Here is a 27,719-nt window from a genome sequence, read left to right as displayed (position 1 = left end):
GAGCACTTTTGATAGACACTGACCACTGCAGACCGGGAACAGCCCACGAGAGCTGCAGTTTAGGAGATGCTTTGACCCAGTCGTCTAGCCAATTTGGCCCTTGTCAAACTCGCTCAAATCCTTACGCTTGCCCATTTTTCCTGCTTCTAACATCAACTTTGAGGACAAAATGTTCACTTGCTGCCTAATATAACCCCACTAACAGGAGCCGTGATGAAGAGATCATCAGTGTTATTCACTTCACCTGTCAGTAGTCATAATATTATGCCTGATGTGTGTGTGTACACATAATGTATACCAATGTATGCAAACAAATAGTTTTTGACATTTATAATGACTTAAAAACGTTTGGTCTAATTTACTTGTAAATATATTGCAGCTAATAAGACTTAATAATTCCTTTGTTGTTGTTCTTTAAAATAACCTGTGGTATCTAAAATTAAAGAATTAAATGCGAAGGAACGCCCCACATAAGAAAATCGTAAACAATCACAGCCCAGTGCTATGTCCTTATACTGATAGCCTACAAACCCCCAGTGCCGGCTTCAGTGTCCACTCGTTTGGTGGCGCTGGACTCGCCCCTTACACGGACCTGCGCCCGCGCGCTGTGGTTTGGGGTCTAGACTCTAGAGCGCCATATATGGGCCGTCCCGTGCGCCCGGAGCGCGGCGCAGCTCACAGAGACCCTCCGCTCGACCCACCGACACCCAAATATGGACGAGGATCGGGAAGAATTCCATTCGAATGCATGGGCATTCCTTAATGGCTGTCCGAGGAGCTGTAAAAGCAGAAGACGGGTATATAAGGTGTCGCGCCTCCCGGTGCAGCAGGAGCCATCGGCACTTCGGTTTGACTTGAGCAGCCGCAGGTAAGCGCACCCGTGCGTCGGAGCAGCGGACCTACTAGCTCAACCATCGCGGTTCAGACCTGGAACATTTAGGATTTGAATGGAAGGATTTGCTTTTGTTTAAGAGGAGTCAAAGTTTCTTGCAGTAATATAACAGAAAGTTTGCTTTGACTGTATTTTAAGGTTATAATTTTTTATCTAGCTATTTTTAGCGAATCCGTAACGCGCAATTCACTGTAAAAATGATATGCTCAATACCTTATATGACAACAAATGGACTTACATTGCTTTATCTCATCAAAAGCTATACAATATTTAACTCATTTTAAAGTCAGTTTAATGTAAATTAAGTTGAGATGACTTAAACATAAAAGTTGATTCTATTTAAAAAATTTCTTTTTTGCAGTGTTGTTTTGTTAGTTATGCAATTCATGCAATTGTTATGATATTGGTGCAAATTCTTCTCACATCTTTTAATTTAAATTCCACTCAGATATTTAAGTGTTGGGTATCTGAATAAATATATTTAAGATTGATATTATTATGATTTCTTATTAAGTGTGAACTGAGGTTTGGTTTGGATAACGCGGCCAGTTCTATTTGCATAACATGAGTTGAGTTTGTAGTGTCGTCTTCAACTTCTCAGTTTACTTACTCACTGACTTCTGTCTATTCTTAGAACCCATCAGGATGTGTGACGACGAGGAAACTACAGCTTTGGTGTGCGACAATGGCTCCGGCCTGGTCAAGGCTGGTTTTGCCGGTGATGACGCCCCCAGGGCTGTCTTCCCCTCCATCGTCGGCCGCCCACGTCACCAGGTACATACAGAGAGCCTTGCTGGATTTGTTTTGGTCTTCACAAGGTGAAAGAGAAATGATTGTATGGGTTATCTTTGAGCTATCCTGATCGTGTCACTCTTGCTCCCCTCCAGGGTGTGATGGTCGGTATGGGCCAGAAAGACTCCTACGTTGGAGATGAAGCTCAGAGCAAGAGAGGTATCCTGACCCTTAAGTACCCAATTGAGCACGGCATCATCACCAACTGGGACGACATGGAGAAGATCTGGCACCACACCTTCTACAACGAGCTTCGCGTGGCCCCCGAGGAGCACCCAACCCTGCTCACTGAGGCCCCTCTGAACCCCAAGGCTAACCGTGAGAAGATGACCCAGATCATGTTTGAGACCTTCAACGTCCCCGCCATGTACGTGGCCATCCAGGCAGTCCTGTCCCTGTATGCTTCTGGCCGTACCACCGGTAAGACATGAAAGGGCAACAATTTCTCCATTTAGGCATTTGACGCCGTTTTAAAGTGCCCCTATTATGCTATTTTAAAAGCTTCTAATGCTGTTTTGGAGTCTCCTACAACAGGTTTACATGCATCAGGGGTCAAAAAACACTTGTTTTCTCATAATATACATTGCACTTCACATTTTTTAATGATTCTCAAACTACTCAAGGGATTATTCACTCTCTCTAAATCCCGCCTTTCCACAAGCTACTGTGCTCTGATTGGCCAGATGGCCCAGTGAGTTGTGATTAGTCTACCCTACCGCATACAGCGTGTTATGAAAGCTAAACGTCCATTACCATAAACTCCAGCTCCGTCCGGTGGCTTCCTAAAGCTCAGCGATGGTACACACTGTAAAGACAGAAACAACTGAGTCAATTGTACCATATCAATCCGAGCGCAAGTCGAATGATGAAACATTGGAAGAACTACTTATTCAACCCGAACATCCATTGCTAAGACGACTTGAGCAGGACGTGTCTCAGTGATACGCTACTCGGTTTGAGGTCCATCATGAGATGTTGCAGCTGTAATTCCTCGCCATTAACAAGAGTACGTTCATCGACAATCTGATGTGTATATTTCTGATTTATTGCGGTGCACAGGCGGGAACTGCATCAATAACAGGGCATATTTTACCCAAGCACTAATGTTAATGACTGATGTAATGTAAATGTTTGTAAAACAAATCTAGCTCCATCCTTCATCTTTACTCAAAGTAGTAGGAACGACAGACAATCTGCATTAATAGACACAGTTTTAAGTAATAGTGGCCCACGGCTGCTTCTGACCCATCTTTCAAGAGCAAGCGTTTTGCGAATCCCGCTTTGAACTCAGATTTGAGAAGCAGTCATCAGTAAAATTATGTTTGTGGGCGGGTGGACAACGTACAACATTATCTAGTGGGATTCGAATCAAAAACGACTTGTTTAGTGGGGTCAGAGTCAATTCTTTCTTTTGGGATAACTTTATTTTTTGTGCACTTTTGACTTTACAACTTTGCATTTTACACACTGCATGAAAGGAAATATTTGAGAAAGCATAATAGGGGCACTTTAATCACACATTATTGCTTACTGTTATCTCTGGCTGACTGATTTCTTGTTTCCGGCTGTTATTAGGTATTGTGCTGGACTCCGGTGATGGTGTGACCCACAATGTGCCCGTCTATGAGGGTTACGCTCTTCCCCACGCCATCATGCGTTTGGACTTGGCTGGTCGTGATCTGACAGACTACCTGATGAAGATCCTGACTGAGCGCGGATACTCTTTCGTCACAACCGGTGTGTACCTTGTCACTTATTACTGGCATATGTAGTTAGCATGTGACCATAAAAACGACTTCTGATTTGTCGTTCACCACAGCCGAGCGTGAGATTGTCCGTGACATCAAGGAGAAGCTGTGCTATGTTGCCCTGGACTTTGAGAATGAGATGGCCACCGCCGCCTCCTCTTCCTCCCTGGAGAAGAGCTACGAGCTGCCCGACGGTCAGGTCATCACCATCGGTAACGAGCGTTTCCGTTGCCCTGAGACCCTGTTCCAGCCTTCCTTCATTGGTATGTCTGAAAACATCTGAAATGATCAGTTGTCTTACCTTTTAGCGTTCCAGCCATTTATATGCTCTCTTTAAAACACCTGCACAGGTATGGAGTCTGCTGGCATTCACGAGACCGCTTACAACAGCATCATGAAGTGCGACATTGACATCAGGAAGGACCTGTACGCCAACAACGTCCTGTCTGGTGGTACCACAATGTACCCTGGTATTGCTGACCGTATGCAGAAGGAGATCACAGCCCTGGCTCCCAGCACAATGAAGATCAAGGTATGTTTTTCAAGGGCTCGACATTAAGCATGTTCATGTGCTTCTCCTTCGGACAAGCAAGTCGGTCATTCACTTGTCCGAGTAAAAAATTAGCTTGTCCCGAATAATTTTTTTAATATATAATTTATTACGAAGCAATATTCTTACCAGTGTTCAATCAGAATATTTTAATTATGCCTATTTGTGATATTTTTGTGATAGGTGGTAGCAGGTGAGTCCTAATGAGTGAGTCATTCTGTCGATTCGTTCAAACGATTCATTCAAATGGCTTTTACCTTCAAGAATTAGGCAGTCGTTTATGAATAGGTTATTGAATCTTTGATTCAACGGATTCATTCAAACACTGAATCATTCAGTAACACACACTGTTGTTATGAAAAGCGTTATGGTTCTGCTGTTTAGAACTATTTTCGCTTCTGAAATAAAACAAAAACTGTCAATATTGCATCTAAAATGTAAGTGACTAAATGTAAATTAATTGTTTATGGAACTGTAATATGAAAACAGTGTCATTTTCAGCGGTGATGGTATTTAGGAAAACAGCACACTTGGTTGTGTGATGTTGTTTAACTGTATCATATGTTATAAATATAAAAACTTCACATTTTGAATGTTTTCCGCAATTTCTCTGTGTGAGCGGTGCTCAGGTATATCGATTTCTCCTCGAGAGGCTGCGCGAGTGTCAACACAACCTTGTTATCATCAGTTCATTATACGTTATACATTATACTATTATCCTCTATCGATCGGCACTTAGACTAAATGAATGATCATTCTTGCATTTTGGTCATTCGCTAGTTATTTTTTATTATTATTGCCGTTTTAATCCGATTGTCCGTTGGGCAATTCAAATTCTCTTTTACTTGCCCCCGCAAAAAAAATCCAGTTTTCTCTGTCAGGAGTTAATGTCAAGCCCTGTTTTTTTCTTTGGAATAGCATGCGTTGATAAGTGCACAATAAGGCATGGAAAGAAAACTGAGTAATAATTGATCTCCTCCTCCTCTTCAGATCATTGCTCCCCCTGAGCGCAAATACTCCGTCTGGATCGGCGGCTCCATCCTGGCCTCCCTGTCCACCTTCCAGCAGATGTGGATCACCAAGCAGGAATACGATGAGGCTGGTCCCAGCATCGTCCACCGCAAATGCTTCTAAGCGCCTGGCTCATTGCTTTTGGCTCAGGAACCATTGCTCCTATGGACAGTTTTTCTACAGCCGTTATTTATGCGATGACGCCGTAGGAGCAGTTGAAGCATAAACTGAGAAAAGGACGCTAACGTCAAGGGAGAGAAAAATACCAGGCGCTCTTATTGCACACAAATGTATTTATTACTGACTTCTATGGCTTGGTATTTTGGCGAATGCTGTTTGAAATGGAAAGATCCCTCTCTTCCTTAGATTCCAGTGCCATGCGCTCCTCTGTGCGCCCAAATTGACAGCCAACACAAATCACACTTCAACAGACAAATAAAACTGAAATCTGTTTTTAAACATGGTACTCGTCAATGAATATGTCAGTACTCTTATAAGATTTACACTGAGACAGACTAAACAACATTTACCCAACCTCTCAGATGGTTTACAGATTAATAACACAGCGAGAAGTCTTGTTATGTCTGTAATCTGACAACTATAAACCACCTGGGCTGTTTAAATGGGCTCTAATGGAGGATGAATGTTTATGGGACCACTGAGCATTACATACAGTAGCACTGACAGTCTTATAGTTTATACTCTGTAAAAGCATCATAATCTTTATTAGCTTTTAGTGTACATCATAATACCTTATTAGGTGGATTACTTAGAAACCTAAAATGAGTAATAGTACTGATTTAATACTGAATAAATGGGACCCTGGACCACAAAACCAGTCATAAGTCGCACAGTATATTTTTGGCAATAGCCAACAATACATTGTACAGGTTAAAATTATTGATATTTCTTTTTGCCAAAAATCATTAGTATACTAAGATCATGTTCCATGAGGATATTCTGTACATTTCCTACCATAATTAGTAGTAATATGCATAGCTAAGGACTTAATTTGGACAACTTTGAAGGTGATTTTCTTAGTATTTAGATTGTTTGCCACCCCCATATTCCAGATTTTCAATCAAATAGTTGTATCTTTGCCAAATATTGTCATATACAAACAAACTATACATCAATTAGGATCTTTTTTTATTCAGCTTTTTATGTGGTACTACTACTATTAGCTGTAAAGAAAAAAGTTTTTAAGACAAATTACCCTGATACCATTTTAACAAACAGCACAGATATCAATACGAGTCACAATTCAACAGCAGAAGAAAAATATTGTACATGCAAAACCTCAATATCATTTTTTTGTTTAAATTGTGTAATGAGGTGAAATATTTTCCTGACAGTCAGAGAAGTCTCCTGCGCATGCGCTGGGAAACTGTCATCATGAGAGGAACGTAGTATTAGGCATATTGATGATATTGCATATGTCCTTTCCCATAACAAAAAAAAAAAAAGCGAAAATGTCGAACGGCAAACTGAGTCCACAAATAATTAACTCCCTACACAGACTGGAACAAAGCAGAATATTTTAATCGAATTAGGATAAATTAAAGGTTGGATTGGATAGGGCGTGCGCACTTGAGCATCAGTCCTCAGGCAGTCCTAGTATGACGGTGTGCGCATGCGCACTGTACATCAGCAAAGCTCTAATATCAGTGAGGGTTGTTTTTCTACTACGCAGCAGGCGCTCAACAATAATGGACAGATGTGTTTGGAATTAATAAGGATGTTAGAATAAAAAAAATACGTCTTCATCCGACGTTAAACCTCGAGGAACGGAAACGAAAGGAGCGGGTGAGTTTAAAGCGCTTACATTTATCCGAGTCAATGTTTACCTACATACTCTGGGCAGGTGAAGACAGACCTGTAAACACAGAGCGCTGCCAGCGAAACCACACGGCTTTATTTAATTAATACATCAGCAATTAATATATGTCAATGGTTTGAGCAATTCCTTACTAAATAAAAAAATGCATTCTTCTTTAATGAAGTGTAATTTTTACTATATATTATGATTATGAATAACTTGAACATCGCAGCATTAATTGTCACAGTTTATTAAAATCGTACGATAAACGTCACCAAAAAATGTCCCTTTTAGAAAGCTCGGATGTGACATCGGCTTATGTATTATGTAAAGAATATAAATAAATAATGTGGGCACTGAGCTGTAACCTACTCGGCCAAAGAACTGGAATAATAAAATACACGGTTACACTTTATTTTAAGGTGACATTACAGTGTAATTATATATGCAAGTGCAGACTTATATTAATTAACAACATGTACTATAGTACTATGTTAGGGGAGGATTGGGGTTCGTTTGTATGCTTAATTTTCAATACCAAAACCATTGCAAACCCATAACCACACACTTCGATGACGTGTTTTCAGTATCATAAAAACTGCAAAGTTGTTTATATTTTTAATTTATTTTTAAATGTATGTACATTTATAAAAACTAGAGTTTGTGTTGTATTACATTTGCCTCATCTTACAAAAAAAAAAAGTTAAAGGCACAATATGTAAGATTTTTGTATCAATTTATCCTTGTGTACTTACATTATCCCAAATGTTTCCAAGAATGTTTATATCCAGAGAAATAAGCAATTTTTAAACAGCACATGGCCTATCAATGTTGCCTATCAATGACATCATACCCACGTTACCCTTGATTTCCGGTTTTATTTTGTATAAACCATGAAAACACCAAGGATGCTTTAATATATGATGTGTTTTATTAGACAGGTGAGCAACTGTTTGGATACATTCATAGACTAGAAAACTAATCATTGTTTTACAGCTCAACACAGTCTTATTGTTTAAATTTGGTTTTCTTGATTTACCACAAGTACCATGTTTTACCATGCCTAATATCCATCTAGCTCCCTGCAGTGTGAACAAGTGTCTCATAGTAGACAAGCATTATAACATAATTTTCACACTCAAATGTGTGTTATATAATAATAATATAACAGCTCTGCATTACCACACATACACATGAGCAGAAGCAGCGACTGTGGCATAATAAAAGCTCAGCGAAATCAAAGCGTCATCAAGCTACACCTTTGTTTTGAATAAGCGATCACTAGCGATGAAAAAAACAACATATTTTGGCTTTAACGCTGCTTTAAGGGTGTTTCTAATACAGCGGCTATTAGACTGACGGTAAAATTTACATTTCTCTCTTCTGACTGCCATTATCCATCTCTCTCTATTTTTTCCTCTCTTTGAAAGTTGTGAAAACATTGTTATGGAGTTTTTCTTGAGCTATTTGAGCAAATTAGAACACACAAAAAAAAAAAAAAAAAATATATATATATATATATATATATATATATATATATATATATATATATATATATATATATATATATATATATATATATATATATATATATATATATATTTATTTATTTATTTATTTTATTCTCATATTCACCGCTATAGAAGTTTACCAAACTACTGACGACTTCCACCAAAGACATTATATATAGGAAGCCGTTGCACTCCGATTGCTTATGAATGAGAGAGAGAGCTACGCCTAATATGGCGAATAAGCCCCACCTTCTACATTAAAGAGCCAATCATTGATTAGTAAAGTCATTGCGTCATTGCAGCTGCTGTTAAAAGTTCCGGTTGCTATGGAAACAGGCAGTGTTCTGAGGCGCACGCTTAGGTTTGCTCATTAGCTTTGTCCAGGCTGAAATTTTTTTTTAAAATCATGATTCAAGCATTTAAAAACCACATTTATGAGACCGCTGTCAGATTTCATTGGTGATTTCAAATATGAAATGTAATTGTAAGCCTGGCAACCAGTTTTGGAGAATTTGATGTTTCCTCATTCAAAGAGATAGGAGTTGCATTCGCATGCCCAAGAGGCGTTTCAAAGATTGAAATGACTTGTCTTAAAGGACTTTGCTTGCATTGCTGAGAAACCGAGTGTGCATTGACAAGACTGCCACTTTCCATTTACATAATAATGTTCATTCCTTAGGTGACTGACTGACTATATCAACAGGGCGAAATGTCTACCAATAACAACATCATGTCCAAGAAGGTCCGGACAGAGTACATGAAGAAGTACAGAGATCCCAATTGGGAGACATTCTCGAAAAGTTACGAGGACTCTGTGAAGTACAGACTGACGCGGAGGCTGATGGAGCAGACACACAGACCGTTATTCGAGAACGGATGGGACAGCGGATCTGACTCGAGTGGGACGTCCAGTCCCAAACTGCAAGAGGTCAACGTCTCAAATGGCAAAAACTACATATCCTCATCCGAGTCCAAGAACGAGACCGCGGAGGTTTACAACTCCTGGAAGCCACAGGTGAATGGAGAAGTTCACACGGACACCAGTGCAACCTTGGAAAGCTCGGCTCCTTTGGGTAAGCCAATCAAAGTCCCAATTCGCATACTATCCATACTAAATAGTATTCGAAAATAGAATTAGTATGTCTCAAATCATAGTATGCTGATAAGAGTATGCCCGGATGGTTTACTATTTCCGGTCAGAATTCGAAGTGATATTACCCACAACCCATTGCGAGTTATGGGTCCTGCACACTGTGCGATTTTTCAAAATCCTTTGCAAATGTCCCTTGTCAGACTGTACGAACATGATCCCCGATGTAAGCCATGTCACACTGTAAGATCTCAGTTGGCATTAATGTCAGACTGCACGATAGTGAGTTTTATATCATCAAGGAATGACGCGTTCGGTGACGGTGAGCTGCATTACACGCGGGACTGAAATGCTGGCTACAAAGAAATCTCTAGCTCTCGTTTTGATCATAGATTGTCTTGAAAAACTGACATATTTGATGGTTGTCGTAGGAGAAGTCACACTGCAGGATTGTGCGCCAAATCTTCAGACACTGCCAGAATTTGGTCTGATGTAAGATTTGATCGCTGCGCTCATTAATCGGCCGCCGGTGAACATGTCAAACTAACGACCAAAGACGTCAGATTTTAGCCTAGGATCAGAGGAATCTTTTAGGATTTGCTAAATTTGTCTCAGACGGCCAAATCGTGGCCAAAATCGCTCAGTGTGCACCCGGCTTTAGACGAGGATTCGATTAGAACTACAAACGTGGATAAAAAGTGTTAAAAAAACTACAAACATGACGGAAGTGTGAGTCCGCTGGTTAAGTAGAGAGGTTTCAGTATTCAGTATTTAGAGTCAGTATTTAACCTGACGAAAAGATATTTATTATATATTTAGACCATATATATTTATATGATATTTATTTCAGTGCTATCCACATTATATTTCACCTGCAGCAGCATTGAGAACTTTTGTATCGACACGTTTGGCCATTAACTTTTAAAGGCATCATTATATTTAAAGTACAAACACATGAGGAGAGTCTCATTAAAGACCCACGAATGGCAAATCAACGTGCGCCTACATTTCTCTCCGATACTACTTGGATTTGAACTGTGAAGATGATTGACAGGGCAGTTTAAACTGTGATGAGATGCATGTAACTAAGCAACAGAGTCCGTTAAAGATGACGAAGTAGTCCCAAAGCTGGCATACTCCTCTGCTAAACACTCAAAAAAAATTACTTTTTCTTCACAAAAAGAGAACATACTTTTAGGACGTAGTGTAAGTAGGCGAACTGGGAGGCAGCAAATGTCTTCTTTTGCTATCCTTGAGTTTCATTTTATTGATAGATTGAAACCTGATTTAGTGACTGTATCAAATTATTCATTTTGCTTTCATCACAGAAAATGGTCGCAACGGTGTGACCACTAACGGACCCTCAGCTTCTAATGCAAAACGGCGTCAGAGACACCGGGCGCCCCGTTCAGAGCCGTGCTATCCTAATAAGGAGCTGGATAGTGACGAATCACACATACCCATAGCAAGAAAACCATCCAGGGCCAAGAGCCAACCTCCGGTCAACACCAAGGAGCGGACATCCAACCGTGAGAACAGACGGTCTTTTATGCGCTGTGACTGGGCAGAAAGGCACATCGAGACCAGGGACAGAAGAACACCAAATATGAGAGCGTCTGTGTCTGCTGGAGAGGTGAGGCCTGAGAGTGACAGAGGTGGACAGAGCACACAACTTCATTACCCGAGTAAAAGTATAATTACTACTGGTCAAATATTACTGTTACATGTGAAAGTTAAAAACTGATTTTTGCTTAAGTAAAAGTACAGAAGTATTTGTTTTTAAAAGTACTTAAAGGTCCACTGAAATAAAAAAAAAATTGCTTTTAGTATGACTGTGTTAGCCTTAAAGTTATGAATAAGCTGGTGTGTTCCAAAACTATGACAAAATTTGCATTTAGGAGATATAAGCTTTTAAAATGTACAGTCTCCCACTTCCGTTAAAACAAATCTCAGATTTTGGTGACATCATCGCAGACTTCACTTTTTCGTCAAATCTTCTGTCCAATCAAATGCTCTCTAGAATCTTAAGCCCCGCCCCCTACACTGCTGACGCTGCGGCTGAAATCGGTCAGTTGTTAACACACAGTTACTAATTTCTACATGGTGAAAGGCACAGCACACTATATATGTGACAGGAAACGATTCAGAGTAAATATGCTTTCAGTTGAGGCGAATAAAGTCTGTTTTCATGTTAGTTTCACACACCGCAGCAGCGCGATGAGAAACAGTGTTAGAGGAAACTGGCTTTACCAAACAGAGAAAGGTCCGCTCTTGCGCTTTAGTCAAACTGTATATTAGCGAAATGCTATTGGCTGTTTCAAAAAAGGGGAGGAGCTGCTAACAGCTGGAGCCGTTTCAGGGGAAATTACGTCAACACGTTGAATAATGCGGCGCGTTTCAAGGCACTTCAGTGGACCTTTAAGTATTAAAAGAAAACTCAATTTTTATGTCAACGCATTTTATTGTTGTATAAATGCACATTATGCCATCATGATGGTTTAAGCCAGTCAGTGACGCTCCATCCGACATGCTATCATACGACTAGCTCAAACTCATTTAAATACGTGTATAAAAGTTACAAAGCTGCTGTCACTTTAAGACAGAATGCACGGATCCAATACACTGACACACATCTGATAACTGCTTATGTTCACTGAAGACATAATCAACTTTGTTTGTGTGAATACTCGACAAAATGAACATTTTAACATCCACCTTCTTCTATTTTGCTTTAAAAAGTATAAATCAGTGTTCAAAAATCGCTGTGAAATCATTGAACTTCACGAGACTCTACAAGAGTGATTCCTGAAGGGCTTCCTGCAAAAACCCAAACACCTTTAAAAGAAGAAAAAAATCATCCACTGACTTTCAGAGCTGCGACAGAAACGACTTTTGACTTCGAGGACCTTGATAGAAATGTAGTGGAGGAAAAAATACGATATTTCTTTCAAATTAAAAAAGTTAAAGTCATAAGTTTCCAGAAAAATAATACCCAAGTAAAGTACAGATACTCAAAAAAGTGTACTTAAGTACAGTACTCAAGTAAATGTACTTAGTTACTGTGCCAACACAAAAACGCACCTCTCGCTTAGTTACTGTCCACCTCTGGATGCAGCTTTCTGTGTCATATCGAATCTCAGAGTCAGTGAAATCTAGATGAGAACCGTTTATGATGTGATATTAAGCCCAGATCATTATCTCAGATGTAATTTACCCATATGACTAGAATAAAATATCATTAGATATGCACCACAACTGTTTCCAACAAAATAATTATAAATCAGCATATCTGAATGATTTCTGAAGGATCATGTGACACTAAAGACATTGAAAATTCAGCTTTGATCACAGGAATAAATTACTTATTAAAGTATATTAAAATAGAAAACACTTATTTTGAAATCGTAATATTTCACAATATTACTATTTTTCTCTTAATTTTGTTAACAATATTTGTGTGGTTAATATGCTAATAATTGTTTTTGTTTTTTACATATTTCCTATATATTTTCTATATATAATATATTTATATTTCTTATGTTTCTCAATAATTTTCCTCATATTATGTGGTCATATGTACAATTATGTATTTTTTTATTTGATCTCTAAACATATTTAATAATGCTCATTAATACATATACAACATATATTTTGGCCAATTATTATATATTTATATATATAGCTATGGCGTTAAAAGTATATTTACATATTTTTATGCTATATTCCTCACATTTTTGGCCATATATGTATATATCCAATATATTTTAAAATGTATATGTCTAATATATTTTTTAATGTATTAATATTTTGAAAAGCTTCACTGTTTACAGCATTTTTTGTATGTGTAGCCATTAGCAGTGAACATGAGTGTGTTTTTAACAGATTTTAATAAATTATACATTCAAAGAGGGAAATTTTGAAGTGGCTAAACATCCGTGTACTTAATCAGTGGAATGAAGCGCGTGACATCTGACCCTGCGGTGAATTATTCAGCGTAGAGCGGTGATATCCTGAAGCTGCAGCGGGATTACCTTCTCTGCTATACAAAGGTTCAGCAGGTTAAACAACGCTGCATTTCATCAACAGTGTAGAAAACTGCAGATGAGTTGAGTCAGAGTGCCCAGAGTCAGAATAAACTTGATTTGATTTTCAGATTCATCAGGCAGACGTGGGCGTCCAGACACGGAGAGAGTCTAAAAAAGATGGGCGAGCATCCGACCATCGGAGGGCGAGGTCAGCTGACCTGGAGAAGGCCCGCAGATCAGCGATGAGCATGGGGGACGAGCGCTGGATGACGGAGTACATGCGCTGCTTCTCCGCTCGACTGAGGTAAAGGCTGATCCAGGATCAGGTCATGTCAGTGGATTAAGACACGAGGACGCAGGAAACTGATCCCAAACCAGCACTGCAGGACATTACACAAGAGTTTGAACAACTGAGGAAAAGCTTACATGCACTGTCAGAAAAATAGGTACATTGCTGCCACTGGGGCGGTACCCTAAGGTACAAAACCAAAAAGGTACTAATATGTACCTTTAAGGTACTAATACACACTCTTAAAGTACTGATATGTACCTTTAAGGTACTAATACACACTCTTAAAGTACTGATATGTACCTTTAAGGTACTAATACACACTCTTAAAGTACTGATATGTACCTTTAAGGTACTAATACACACTCTTAAAGTACTGATATGTACCTTTAAGGTACTAATACACACTCTTAAAGTACTGATATGTACCTTTAAGGTACTAATACACACTCTTAAAGTACTGATATGTACCTTTAAGGTACTAATACACACTCTTAAAGTACTGATATGTATCTTTTAAGGTACTAATACACACTCTTAAAGTACTGATATGTACCTTTTAAGGTACTAATACACACTCTTAAAGTACTGATATGTACCTTTAAGGTACTAATACACACTCTTAAAGTACTGATATGTACCTTTACACACTCTTAAAGTACTGATATGTATCTTTTAAGGTACTAATACACACTCTTAAAGTACTGATATGTACCTTTAAGGTACTAATACACACTCTTAAAGTACTGATATGTACCTTTAAGGTACTAATACACACTCTTAAAGTACCGATATGTACCTTTAAGGTACTAATACACACTCTTAAAGTACTGATATGTACCTTTACACACTCTTAAAGTACTGATATGTACCTTTACACACTCTTAAAGTACTGATATGTACCTTTACACACTCTTAAAGTACTGATATGTACCTTTACACACTCTTAAAGTACTGATATGTACCTTTACACACTCTTAAAGTACTGATGTGTACCTTTACACACTCTTAAAGTACTGATATGCATCTTTTAAGGTACTAATACACACTCTTAAAGTACTGATATGTACCTTTAAGGTACTAATACACACTCTTAAAGTACTGATATGTACCTTTAAGGTACTAATACACACTCTTAAAGTACTCATATGTATCTTTACACACTCTTAAAGTACTGATATGTACCTTTTAAGGTACTAATACACACTCTTAAAGTACTGATATGTACCTTTTAAGGTACTAATACACACTCTTAAAGTACTGATATGTACCTTTTAAGGTACTAATACACACTCTTAAAGTACTCATATGTACCTTTTAAGGTACTAAAACACACTCTTAAAGTACTGATATGTACCTTTTAAGGTACTAATACACACTCTTAAAGTACTCATATGTACCTTTAAAGGTACTAATACACACTCTTAAAGTACTCATATGTACCTTTTAAGGTACTAATACACACTCTTAAAGTTCTGATATGTACCTTTAAGGTACTAATACACACTCTTAAAGTACTGATATGTACCTTTAAGGTACTAATATGTACCATTTAGGGGTAAGTAAAGGACCAAGGATGTACCTTTTCACTTTTGTACCTTAGGGTACCGCCCCAGTGACAGCACTGTAGCTTTTTTACTGAGAGTGATGCATTCCTTTATCCATATGAGAACGAAAATGAAATACAGAGATTATTCGTAAAATATAAAATTAATATTTTTGATGTTGACTACAATCACTTTCTCATAAGGACCAAACATTTAACTACTACACTGAAACACATTTGATATTAATATTTTCAATATCTTGTTTTTAATCACTATTTGTTGGCATTTGACTGTCATTTTATTCCCAATTTAGTGTTTGTTGATGGTTATTGAAAAGGTTATATAAAACTTTAAACATGGGCTGCAGGGATTTGATGATCAAAAAAATAATTTGAGTGGACCAAACATTTAATATCTGACTCAGATGATTGTTTCTTCTATTCTCTCCCGAATGTTATTTTAGACGCTCCAGCCTGCCTGTCATTAACACGTCCGCTGTGAAACGTAGTTCTTTTGAATGTGATTGACTGATGTTTGGTTTGTTCGATTTAATCACATGGTCAGTGGTTTGGTGTTTGAGAGGCCGTGTTAGAAGTGCTGTGCAACTGTGTACGAGAAGTGTATTTTCCTCACCAATCACAAACAACCATCCTTTTTGCACAAAGATGTCAAGTAATTAATATTTTTAGATGAAAAATAATTGAGGGCTAGTTGAAGGCCATCTTTTGATTCTTGTGAATGTGATAATTTCAGCTGGGCACATTATTATTAATAGAAGATTTTTTTGAGCACAGATTTGATATGAAATATAGTGGCTCACATGTATATATTTTGCTTCTCTGTGATATTTAAAATGCCTCATCTCTGGTCATGTCATAGACACTTTGAATGGGCCATGACGCTTTATTTGAAACTTCATGGTTTGTCGGGAGATGTTTGCTCTGCACTTAATCTTAATAATTGGTTGCCTGTTATCTGAACTTATTTATTTATTTATTTAATCAGTTATTCACTTGATTGTGATTTCATAAAAGAAAACTCGTTATGTCTAAGGCTAATTACAATGACGTTCTTGAATGAAGTGTATAAAATATGCTGACCTGTTGATTTTCTTCAGCAATGTTTACATTTTGACCACTGTATTTGTACATGAGAACATATTTTCATTTGCAGAACAGAAATACTCCTAAATAATGCATTGCAGTGAATAAACTATGTTTGAGTAACATCATGTGTCCGTAATACTCTGTTCATAAATCACACAATATGAGTCAAAATCTGTTAAGTGGTAATTAAATGTTACAAATCATTATTTTTAACTAGATATTTTACATCAACTCTTTCACTGATGGAATTTTAAGGCTATCCGTGTTTCCGCTGTAATACGTCAGGGGGCGCGAGTACAGAATCTCCTGATTAAAACACAGGAAAAGAAGCAGAAACAAGCAATATGTAATCATATGCATATGTAAAATAACACAATCATTAACATTACACAGCATATGAATCAAAATTGCCTAACATAACGTCGACCCAGGACGAGCTACAGGACTGTGAATCTTTGGGGGTGTTGATGGACTCAATCTACTCCATCTGTGTTTTGATTATCGATCCGGGCTTAAACAAAAACATGATTTCTCAGCTTTTTGTTCAAACCATTACATTTTCTTTATTATTAAACTTACCCACATTCAAGTGTTGATAAATTATGAACTTGGAAAAAAAAAAAAAAACTTGTAGAGTTATTAAAAACAAATATCCCCTCTGGACTTCACTTTTGGACACTACTGTAGTATCAGAATCAGAAATTGAATTAAGACTAATCCATTTGCACTGGAGATGCATGAACAAAACCCAATGGTCATCTTCTCCAGTCGAGCATTCTTCGGTCATTTCTGACCGAAAAATTTTCTGTTTTAAAATTTTTAAAATCCCAGCTTCATCAGAATGATATGAAACTTGGTGACGTTTTTAGCATTAGGTATGTAAACACACAGAAAAATTGGGTTCATGATTCTAGCATGCTAATTGGTCGACTTGTCGTAAAAAAAAAAAAGTAACGTTCATTGTCTTCGGTCATAAATGACCGACCATAGGAAATGAATGGGAAATCGGCAAAAACACAAAAATTCTCTGAATATTTGTGTGTACAATCTACAAATCGGCCACAATGCTGAAGAAAAGTAGTGATACTGACACATCCACTCACACACACACGCACACATGCACACTTATACACACACACACACCTATGAAAAATTGAACCTATGAACCACATTTTAAATTTTTAAAAACCACAGCTTCATCTTTAAATTGGAAACTGGGTGACTTTTCTAACATTAGGTATGTAAACACACAAACAAGCATGCTAAGTGGTTGTAAAAAAAATACTCCCACTTGCCTCTTCGGTCAAAAATGACCACCATAGGAAATTAATGGGAAATCTGCAAAAACATATTTGATATTTTTTTAAATATATATTCAAATCCAGCTAAAAAAAAATATTAAATGTGTTGAAAAGTGAACTTGGGAATTCACAAGCCCCTCCATAGAGACCTCTAGTGGATTACACCCATGGTTGCATAATTTCTTAAATAATTCCAAAAGAGGGTTTCAATTTTTTTTTGAAGGACTAGTCTCTATTTTAACCTAAAATACTGCAATAAATAAAAAAGTAAAAAATTAAAAAATTAAATGGCAAAAATAGACAATAATTATTGCATAAATATTAAAAAATACCATCAAATCATCTCAAAATACAAAATTAAAAAGAAAAATTATTATTGAAGAAAAATAAATTGCATTGGTTTTACTGGGGTGGAGGAAGTTTAATTTTTAGGTGTCCGGTCACTTATGACCGGGAAGACAACCAATGCAACCCCTGAACGAAGAGCACCAGAGGGTTAAAAACAAAAGATCACATGGTCAATGCAGAATCTTAATGTTTCCATTTAACCTCAATCTAAACATTTTCGGGATTCTAAACATGTATTTCCAAGTGGACTTAAATACACTGCAAAAAATGCTCTTCTTATTTAGTTATTTTAGTTTTTTCTTGTTTCCAGTCCAAATATCTAAATATTCTAATATCTAAATAAGATATATGTTCTTGTTTTCTGGGGGAAAATATCAAAATTAAGTGATTTTTTGTGTGTGCTTAAAACAGGCAAAATGATCTGCAATGGGGGACGGACGGAAACAAAAAAAACAAGATTTCAATCAGAAACAAGATTATTTTTCTCACCCCATTGGCAGATCATTTTGCCTGTTTTAAGCAAAAACTCACTTCATTTTGATTTAATTTTCAACAAAACAAGAAAAAATATCTTACGTGATTTTACTTATAAACTTAAAAATCTTGATTTAAGAATTGTTTGAAATTTAGACTAGAAACAAGAAAAATTACTGAGTAAGATGTACAGTGTACAGATTTCTAGTTACATTTTTTGGGACCTCACTGGGTGTGTGTGGTTAATGTTAACACTTCAGCTGGTTTTCTAATAAGAGTTTCTTCACCCAACCAGCTACTTGCACATATGGCATAAACTGTCAGGCATCCGCAGCCCAGTCCAAATCCTCTCGCCACCTCAGAGACCAGCTGAGGTTTAGTCTGGACCTGCTGACAGACGGCAGACAGCTCGGAGGTCTGAATCGTGTCATGATGTAATCTATGTTTTTGTTTTATATAGGCTGTTAAAGAGCATGATCTGAAGTGCTGACGGGCCATTGTGATCTGTATAACCGGCACTATATATATAGACACCTGCTAATAGTCTAATCTCACTGACAGCTGTGTGTGCGTGTGTGTGTGTGTGTGTGTGTGTACTGGAAGATGTGCTAGAAAGCATGCGTCACCAGAAAAGAGTTGTGTTTTACTGGTATACTGTGTCTAAACAAACATTTGTTCGGTTTTTTCAGTCAGAAGCTGCATGGGTCATCTGTGGTAAAGGCTTTAACCACTCAAAGGTTTGAAACTGTATACACTCGTCTTACACTTGCCCAACTCCATCTCCTTCCCGTTACTCAGCAGATCCTGGGCGACGCTGATGAAGACCATTAGCCAGAAGAGCAGCTGTTTTCAGTTCACACCTGTCCACACTGATCTTCATCAAGCCGAGCTTCTGTTGACCGCTGGACGAGGAACTGTATAGAGTGCAGATTATGAAGATATAGCACACGTATGTCTCCGAGATGTCTGTTAAAGGGTTAGTTCACCCAAAAATGAAATTGATGTCATTAACTCCTCACCCTAATGTCATCCCACACCCGTAAGACCTCCGTTCATCTTCACACACAGTTTAAGATATTTAATATTTAGTCTGAGAGCGTATGCAAGTGTATGCACACTATACTGTCCATGTCCAGAAAGGGAATAAAAACATCATCAGAGTAGTCCATATGAGACATCAGTGGGTTAATCAGAGTCTCTTGAAGCATCGAAAATACATTTTGGTCCAAAAATAACAAACACTACGACTTTATTCAGCATTGTCTTCTCTTCCGTGTTTGTTTTCAATCCTCAAAAAAAGATTTGAACGGTTGTGAATCGGCGCATTGATTCATGATTCGGATCGCGTGTCAAACTGCTGAAATCACGTGACATTGGCGATCCGAATCATGAATCATTTAATCTTGATGTTTTTTTTTAAATCTTGGCCCTAATCCTTTTCCTTATCTTATAAACATACTTAGGCCTATACATTAAAAAAAACAGGGGAATCCAGAGATGAGGGTGAGAGCAGCAGCTGTCGCGCTGTCAGTGTGTCCCGTAGGATTATTCCACATGTGATGAACATGTGTCCTCCGCTGTCTGTCCAGATCGGCCCCACTGCAGCCTTCACCCGTCCCGCCTGAATGGAGCCGCGTGCATTAGTGCTGCTGCACCTGTCCAACACCGGAGCACATCAGCACACATCAGTCACAGCTGGCACGTGTGAAGGGCCGCAGAGCTCGGACCGGGCGGACAGAAATCAACATGATTAATAGTGTTAATACTTAGTGTATTCGAATAAACATATCCTCAACAAGTAATAGAGCTGCACTCTCTAACATGTCTGCATGTGTGTGTGTGTGTTTGAGAGAGAGAGAGAGAGAGAGAGAGAGAGAGAGAGAGAACGAGTAGATCATGTTGAGAGTTAATGTGATGAACTCCACCTGCACTGTAAAAAAATGTGAACTTAAAAAAACATTAAAAATTATGTTTAAAAAAATGTGTACTTAAAAAAACATTTGTGTTGCCTTAAAATGTTAAGTTTAGTCAACTCAACTTAAAATTAAGGCAGTGCGAACACTTTTTTAAAAGACTTTCAATAAAAAAACCTTAAAATTTTAAGTTTAAGTTTAGTCAGTAACTCAGTTTAGCCAATATCCAAGTTGACTTATAGGGATAGTTCACCCAAAAATTAATATTCTGTCATCCTTTACTCACCCTCAAGTTGTTTCAAACCTGTATGAATTTCTTTCTTCAGCTGAACACAGGGGAAGATATTTTGAAGAATGTCAGTAACCAATCAGTTAACTGAAACCATTGACTTCCATAGTATTTTTTTTCCCCTACTATGAAAGTCAATGGCTCCAGTTAACTGTTTGGTTACTGACATTCTTCAAAATATCTTCCCTTGTGTTCAGCTGAAGAAAGAAACTCATACAGGTTAGAAACAACTTGAGGGTGAGTAAAGGATGACAGAATATTCATCTTAAAGTGAACTATCCCTTTAAGGTTTTACCTGCTTTTCAGGATGTGACTCAACAGCGTCCTCTATAGCCACAGATGGAGCTCCATAAAAAGGCGGTTCTGAGACAACTACTCCGCCTTCACGTGCTATCGGAAATGTGTTAATTAATTCCCTATGCTTAATTCCGACTACTGAAGTCGTGATTACGAGATCATTGCATTCAAGTTTCAAAATGTGAGGGCGTTGATGTAATTTTTTTACAATTTACATATTTTATACAATTCACGATAATTCAGAGAGCACGTTAAAGCTACACTGTGTAACTTTTTTTGTTAACTCTTAGCTAAAACACTTAGTTCTTTCAAAAATAAATGTGCTCATTAATGTATATTTACTTCTTTTAAGTAATAAAGTACTCTCGTAAGTATGCAACATCACTATCATAAACACAGACTAGGCCTACTTTTAAAATGTGTGTCACATTGATAACATTGTCCTTGATTTCCATCAGCTCTCAAGGCCTGTTGCACTGATGTTATTCCCGCATGATGTCCGCAGCAGGTGGAGGCTGAGGTCAAGAGATCCTGTGAGGGGAAAAGAAAACCAGTCGCCATCTGCCCGCCTAATTCCCACAGGTGGCTTCTGTCTCGACCCATTACAGGATCAACTGCGGCACACGAGCCGATCTCAACTCCTAGAGCAAATTAGCTTGGATATATATATATATATATATATATATATATATATATATATATATATATATATATATATATATATATATATATATATATATATATATATATTATTTGAATGTGCTGGCAAATGGATTACGCCCTACTCATTATATTATATTTGGTCCCATATTATATAATGAGTTATCCATTTGACAGCACATTCAAATATATATATATATATATATATATATATATATATATATATATATATATATATATATATATATATATATATATATATATATATATATATAATCAACCATTTCTGAATACGGAGCAGTTTGGTAATGACACCTAATAAATCACAATATAAAATTTAAAGGGATAGGTCCCTGAAAAAAAAAATCCCACCAAAACTGAAAATTTCCACATGATTCACTCACTCTGTATATGACTTTCTTCTTTCACACGAACACAATCAGAGTTAGCCTACATTAAAAATATGGCTAATCTTTCAAGCTTTATGGCAGTGAATGGGGAGTCCAGTTTTTGACGGCCAGAAATGTGAATCCATCCATCATAAAACATATAGGTTAATAAAGTCCTTCTGAAGTGAAATGGGATTTGTGTAAAATATTCATATTTAAAACTTTACATATCTAGGATGACTAGAGTGCGAGTAGCCTAAATCATGGGCTAATTTACATTTTTGGGTGAACAAACAAACCTAACTGAACTGAAAACGTTTAATTTCTAATGGGGTTGGGAAGACAAACTAGATAATGTCCTCATTTTAAAACTTTTTATAATTATTTTAAGTAAAACCATTTCTATAGCTCAAATAAATAAATAAATCATGTAGCGAACATAGGTTTGATTTCCAGGCAATGTATGAACTGAGTTCATTAAAATTTCCGATAGCATGACAGCTTTAAATTTGGTCCCACCGCTCCTCTGCTTACAGTCTTGATATAGATATGAGTGACACCTTGAGACGGAGCTCAACATCACTAAACTTGTGAGGCTTAAAACATCAAACTCAATATATTTCCTCATCCAGTATGAATCTCATTACTGCACAGGCAGCAGCCGACACCTGTGAGCCAGCCTGTAAAGCTGCTGTAAGAGGGTTTTGTGTTATTTCAGTTGTCAGATCCACTCAGAGTCTGAAGCCCGCAGTAAGTGTCATTATGCAGGTAATTGTTATTCTGTGATGGCGGCAATTACGCCTGCTTTGCCGAGGGAAAAGAGCACAATGATGTAAAAGAATCAGATCTGATTAAAGGCTTTATAGGGCCATACAGATCGTTGACAGGGCCATCAGAACGGGGGAAGTTCATTTTCGTTGACGCAAATCTAGCCTACGAGACGATTAACTCTTTCACACATGGATTTCCAAATCTTTTAAAACACGGTCTAATATCAAACTTATCTTGAGTTCAAAATGAAGTAAACAGTAGAAATGAAGTTGTAAACATCAGACTAACGCAGACCTCAAATAATCCCTGATCTTCAGCTAATCCACTGCTGCGAATGCAGGGCACTGGGCTGAGACACACACACACACACACACACATCACAGGTTACCAACACTAACAACACATCTCATTAATCTTGATCTCAACATTTACAAATGTTTTAAGATCAGAAGATGAATCTGAATGTGAAATAACATGAACATTTTATTAACGTACATTAACAAAAGTTAATAAATGCGGTAAAAATGTTTCCTTATTTTTAGTTCATTCTAGTTAATGCTTTAACAAATGATGAGGCCTTATTGTAAAGTGTTGCTATATACATACATAATATAGGCTATGTGTGTGTGCTGTGTATAATTATTATGAATATTTGAATACACACTCATGCATGTATATATTTAAGAAAATATTTGCATGCAATACTGTATATATAATTATACACACAACACACACATGTACTATGTAAACACAAGCTTTTTTGGGATGCGTTTAATCGCGATTAAGCATTTGACTGCCCTACATATATATATATATATATATATCCTTTATTTATTTTTTAATATTGTCTAATAATAATAGGCTATATACACATAAGTCTACAAAATATTTCCAGTTATTTGTTCCTTCTTTTACTCTAACCACAAGTATATAATAAAAATGATACATTTCTCTGTATATAAACACAATAATGCCTGCAATAATTTAATTTCTCTGATGTAATTATTAATGTCTCTGACGTCTGCAACCTGCTTAAAAACATAACCTTAGCACATTTTTACATGATCATTTTGTTGATTTCAACATGAAATCAAAACAGATTTTTTTTACATAAAAAAAACACGTCATTGTAATGTTTATAAAAATGTGACCCAAAATTACGTTCCATTTCAGCCATTTTTCACAATAAATTTGCGAAAAAGGCAAACTTACATTGTCTTACATTGTGTCTCATTGAATATCCTGTTTAATTTGGAGATGCATCCGTAAAATGAGTTGGCTTTAAGGATGTATTTTAAAGGAACACTCCACCGTTTTTAGAAATAGGGCTTATTCAACTTCTTTCCTACATTTAGATATGTGGGCAAATGCATTTTTGTCTCAGTGCATGCATTGTTTTAGTTTGGCAGGGTCGCCGCTAGCTTAGCTTAGCATAATGAATGGAATCCTATGTTGCCAGCTAGCATGTCCTGAGTAAAAGTGATCCAAAAAAAACCCCACTTATATGGGACTATATTATGGGGAAGCACAGCTGAAGCAGAGATTTAGATACATTCACGTCCTCCGACTGTTGAGCGATGTGTTGCGTGATATTTCTGATTCGCCTCTGCTTCCCCATAATATAGTCCAAGTCATAATCTGCCTAGGAAATAATCTGTCTAGTCTTAATCTACATCACTATTTGTGCTCGTTGTGAATACGCAGGCCACAAGAAGTAATTAGGTGGGTTTTTTTTTGATAACTTTTACTCAGGACATGCTAGCTGGCAACATAGGATTCCATTCATTATGCTAAGCTAAGCAAGCGCCGAACCTCCCAAACTAAAACAATGCATGCTAAGACAAAAATGCTTTTGCCCACATATCTAAATGTAGGAAAGAAGTTGAATAAGCCCTATTTCTGAAAACAGTGGAGTGTTCCTTTATATTGTGAGCATCTGAAAATAGCTTCCCCGTCACTGAAGGTCAAAGCTCTGGACGCAGCTCAGTTTCCTCCACCATGTTTCTGAGAGCTGTTTGATTTTATCTGGAGTCTTTTCTCTCAGCGTCTGAACCCTCGGCCACGCCGCCTCCTCCGCATGCCGTATGCTGGCCAGGATGGCGGCGTCGAACACTTCCTTCAGGTTTTTCTGCGTCAAGGCAGAGCATTCTCCAAAAGTTACGGCACCGATGCTGCGGGCGCACAGACGGGCTTCGTCTCCGCTCACCGGTTTCTCCTGGCCGTCTGCGAGCCGGATCAGCACCTGGACGTCCTCCTGCAGGTCGCACTGAGTGCCCACGAGGACGATGGGAACACCCGGACACAGGCGATGAACCTCAGGGGCCCAGCGGTCCGTCACGCTCCTGAAGGAGGACGGAAGGACCACGCTGTAGCAGAGCAGGAAGACGTCAGCATCACGGTAACAGAGCGGACGAATGCGCTCAAACTCGTCCTGTGAACATGAGAGAAAGAGTGTGAGCACTAAAGTAAAATGCTAAATCCTAATGAGTTGATAACTCCTTTTTGCATACTTCTCTTTAAAGGGATAGTTCACTTTAAGATGAATATTCTGTCATCCTTTACTCATCCTTAAGTTGTTTCAAACCTGTATGAGTTTCTTTCTTCAGCTAACTGGAGCCACTGACTTCCATAGTAGAAAAAAAAATACTATGAAAGTCAATGGCTCCAGTTAACTGTTTGGTTACTGACATTCTTCAAAATATCTTCCCTTGTGTTCAGCTGAGGAAAGAAATTCATACAGGTTAGAAACAACTTGAGGGCGAGTAAACGATGACAGAATATTTATCTTAAAGTGAACTATCCCTTTAACCAACTAAGTTGCAAGTGCTTTCCTATATATAACACAATATATTCAAGAAAATATGCCAGATGATGAATTATAGCAGGGACATTTCATCAGTCAGATGATTAAGATCTATTACGGTGTGCTGAACACATCACAGGGTCGATCTATGGCAGTGGTTCCCAAACCTGTCCTGGAGGACCACCAGCCCTGCACATTTTGTATGTCTCCCTCATCAGACACACCCACTTCAGGTCTTGCCATCTTTACTAATGAGCTGATGAGTTGGATCAGGTGTCTGGTGAGGGAAACATGCAAATTGTGCAGGGCTGGTGGTCCTCCAGGACAGGTTTGGGAACCACTGATCTATGGGACAGTCTTAAAGATCTACAGGACTCGATCCTAAGAGATTTCAAAGATCTAACACTAGGTGGCGCTGATTAGTCACATCCTGTTGCTTACATTTAGAGACTGATCCGCCGCCGTTCAAAGCACAGAGAGAGAAAGACAAACCATCCATCAGACAGACAGACAGACAGACAGATAGACAGACAGACAGACAGACAGACAGACAGACAGACAGGTAGATAGATAGATAGATAGATAGATAGATAGATAGATAGATAGATAGATAGATAGATAGATAGATAGATAGATAGATAGATAGATAGATAGATAGATAGATAGTCACCTGTCCTGCCATGTCACACAGTTGGAGTTGAACTGGTCTCCCATCCACCACAACTCTTGCTAAAATAGTGAAACACTTATATGTTTACAAAAATGGTATTCATTAATATATAATAATTAATGATCCTGAACTAAAAGCATTAATGAGTTATTGCAATGGAAAATATTACGTATAAAATTCGGAAAGGTCAATATGATAAGTCTTATTCTATATAATCATACATGATGAGACCATGTAAAAGTGCTCGAGCACAGCTGAGTGTGGATGAGTTTACCTGTGAAGTTGTCGAAGGCGGTGGGAATGTGCTCTGTCGGATAACCGTTCGTGGTGTAGCTGACGATCAGGCTCGTTTTACCGACCGCTGCGTCCCCGACCAGCACACACTTGACCCGTCGCTCCGGTGCGGCGGACGCCGGTGAGTCTCGCTGAAGAGTCGCTCGCGGCGGAACCGGAGGGGGATGATCGTCTTCATTTACCGACGCATCCTCATCCTGCGACGGCATGGCGTTTAACAAGTGAAACTTAGGCTATGTGGTGCAAAACAAGCCTGTGGTTGCTGTCAAAACACGGTTTGTGTTAAAAAAATAAAATAAAACTGGTTTATTCACCATTCCACCATCGCTAAATGACGGCGCGGGATCCCTCGCGCACCTGCTGTGTTATTTCTCTCGCGCTCTCAAGTCAAGTTCGAGCGCGCGCACCCGCGTCAGGTTGATTGACAGACGAGCATCTGCTGCAGTAAGAGGATTAAAACACCACACATGCGCTCAGTGTTGCGTTTCACTGACTCGCACATCTCCACCCGGCGACGGAGGAGAGAACGGAAAAAGTTGGAGAAAACAATAGAAAGAAATTATGTAAAAGAAAACGTGATTCCTCAGACCAGGCCTCCTTCTTCCATTGCTCTGTGGTCCAGTTCTGATGCTCACCTGCCACTGTTGGTGCTTTCGGCGGGGTCAGGGGTCAGCATGGGCACCCTGACTGGTCTGTGGTTATGCCGCCCCATACACAACAAACTGAGATGCTCTGTGTATTCTGACACCTTTCTATCAGAACCAGCATTAACTTCTGGAGCAAACTGAGCTCCAGTAGCTCGTCTGTTTGATCGGCCAGCCTTCGCTCCCCACGTGCATCAATGAGCCTTGGCCGCCCATGACCCGGCCGGTGGCCGGTTCTCCACTGTTCCTCTTGGAGCACTTTTGATAGACACTGACCACTGCAGACCGGGAACAGCCCACAAGAGCTGCAGTTTAGGAGATGCTCTGACCCAGTCGTCTAGACATCACAATTTGGCCCTTGTCAAACTCGCTCAAATCCTTACGCTTGCCCATTTTTCCTGCTTCTAAGACAACAACTTTGAGGACAAAATGTTCACTTGCTGCCTAATATATCCCACCCACTAACAGGAGCCGTGATGAAGAGAT

General features: G+C 38.3%; 3 protein-coding genes across 7 annotated transcripts; 2 read left to right on the top strand and 1 right to left on the bottom strand.

Moving 5' to 3' along the window:
* Positions 1-710: 710 nt before the first annotated feature.
* acta1a (actin alpha 1, skeletal muscle a) lies at positions 711-5,452 on the top strand. Its single transcript, XM_067440804.1, has 7 exons — positions 711-868; positions 1,527-1,666; positions 1,780-2,104; positions 3,260-3,421; positions 3,504-3,695; positions 3,783-3,964; positions 4,973-5,452. Exons 2-7 carry the CDS (start codon positions 1,538-1,540, stop codon positions 5,114-5,116), a joined length of 1,134 nt encoding a protein of 377 aa, XP_067296905.1. The 5' UTR covers positions 711-868; positions 1,527-1,537; the 3' UTR covers positions 5,117-5,452.
* Positions 5,453-6,623: 1,171 nt separating this feature from the next.
* ccsapa (centriole, cilia and spindle-associated protein a) lies at positions 6,624-15,492 on the top strand. Of its 5 annotated transcripts, none has more exons than XR_010904693.1 (5): positions 6,626-6,799; positions 9,003-9,396; positions 10,742-11,046; positions 13,567-14,804; positions 14,847-15,492. XR_010904693.1 is itself a non-coding variant. In XM_067440803.1 (4 exons), exons 2-4 carry the CDS (start codon positions 9,033-9,035, stop codon positions 13,744-13,746), a joined length of 849 nt encoding a protein of 282 aa, XP_067296904.1. In that variant the 5' UTR covers positions 6,624-6,799; positions 9,027-9,032; the 3' UTR covers positions 13,747-15,492. The 5 variants fall into 5 exon arrangements, 2 of the variants coding, with proteins under 2 accessions (XP_067296904.1, XP_067296903.1); XR_010904695.1 differs by having other exon boundaries at positions 13,567-14,846; positions 15,179-15,492; XR_010904694.1 differs by having other exon boundaries at positions 13,567-14,846; positions 15,093-15,492.
* A 9,220-nt stretch (positions 15,493-24,712) lies between these two features.
* si:ch211-133l11.10 (rho-related GTP-binding protein RhoU) lies at positions 24,713-27,008 on the bottom strand. The gene is made up of 3 exons (XM_067442598.1): positions 26,570-27,008; positions 26,296-26,354; positions 24,713-25,253 (listed from the first exon to the last, which is right to left on the bottom strand). Exons 1-3 carry the CDS (start codon positions 26,796-26,798, stop codon positions 24,777-24,779), a joined length of 765 nt encoding a protein of 254 aa, XP_067298699.1. The 5' UTR covers positions 26,799-27,008; the 3' UTR covers positions 24,713-24,776.
* Positions 27,009-27,719: the final 711 nt, after the last annotated feature.

This window comes from Pseudorasbora parva, chromosome 4, assembly GCF_024679245.1.
Source record: "Pseudorasbora parva isolate DD20220531a chromosome 4, ASM2467924v1, whole genome shotgun sequence".
NCBI classification, from domain to species: Eukaryota; Metazoa; Chordata; class Actinopteri; order Cypriniformes; family Gobionidae; genus Pseudorasbora; species Pseudorasbora parva.
The sequence above is the reverse complement of the archived record's forward strand: the minus strand, read 5'-3'. Positions and strand labels throughout refer to the sequence as shown.

Coding starts and splice junctions, on each gene's coding strand:
- acta1a (XM_067440804.1), top strand. CDS start 1,538: ATGTGTGACGACGAGGAAACTACAGCTTTGGTGTGCGACAATGGCTCC. Junction 3,422..3,503: donor ATACTCTTTCGTCACAACCG/GTGTGTACCTTG, acceptor CGTTCACCACAG/CCGAGCGTGAGATTGTCCGT. Junction 3,965..4,972: donor CCAGCACAATGAAGATCAAG/GTATGTTTTTCA, acceptor CCTCCTCTTCAG/ATCATTGCTCCCCCTGAGCG.
- ccsapa (XM_067440803.1), top strand. CDS start 9,033: ATGTCTACCAATAACAACATCATGTCCAAGAAGGTCCGGACAGAGTAC. Junction 9,397..10,741: donor GGAAAGCTCGGCTCCTTTGG/GTAAGCCAATCA, acceptor CTTTCATCACAG/AAAATGGTCGCAACGGTGTG. Junction 11,047..13,566: donor CGTCTGTGTCTGCTGGAGAG/GTGAGGCCTGAG, acceptor TTTGATTTTCAG/ATTCATCAGGCAGACGTGGG.
- si:ch211-133l11.10 (XM_067442598.1), bottom strand. CDS start 26,798: ATGCCGTCGCAGGATGAGGATGCGTCGGTAAATGAAGACGATCATCCC. Junction 26,355..26,569: donor CGCCTTCGACAACTTCACAG/GTAAACTCATCC, acceptor TCACTATTTTAG/CAAGAGTTGTGGTGGATGGG. Junction 25,254..26,295: donor TGTGTGACATGGCAGGACAG/GTGACTATCTAT, acceptor TCATGTTCACAG/GACGAGTTTGAGCGCATTCG.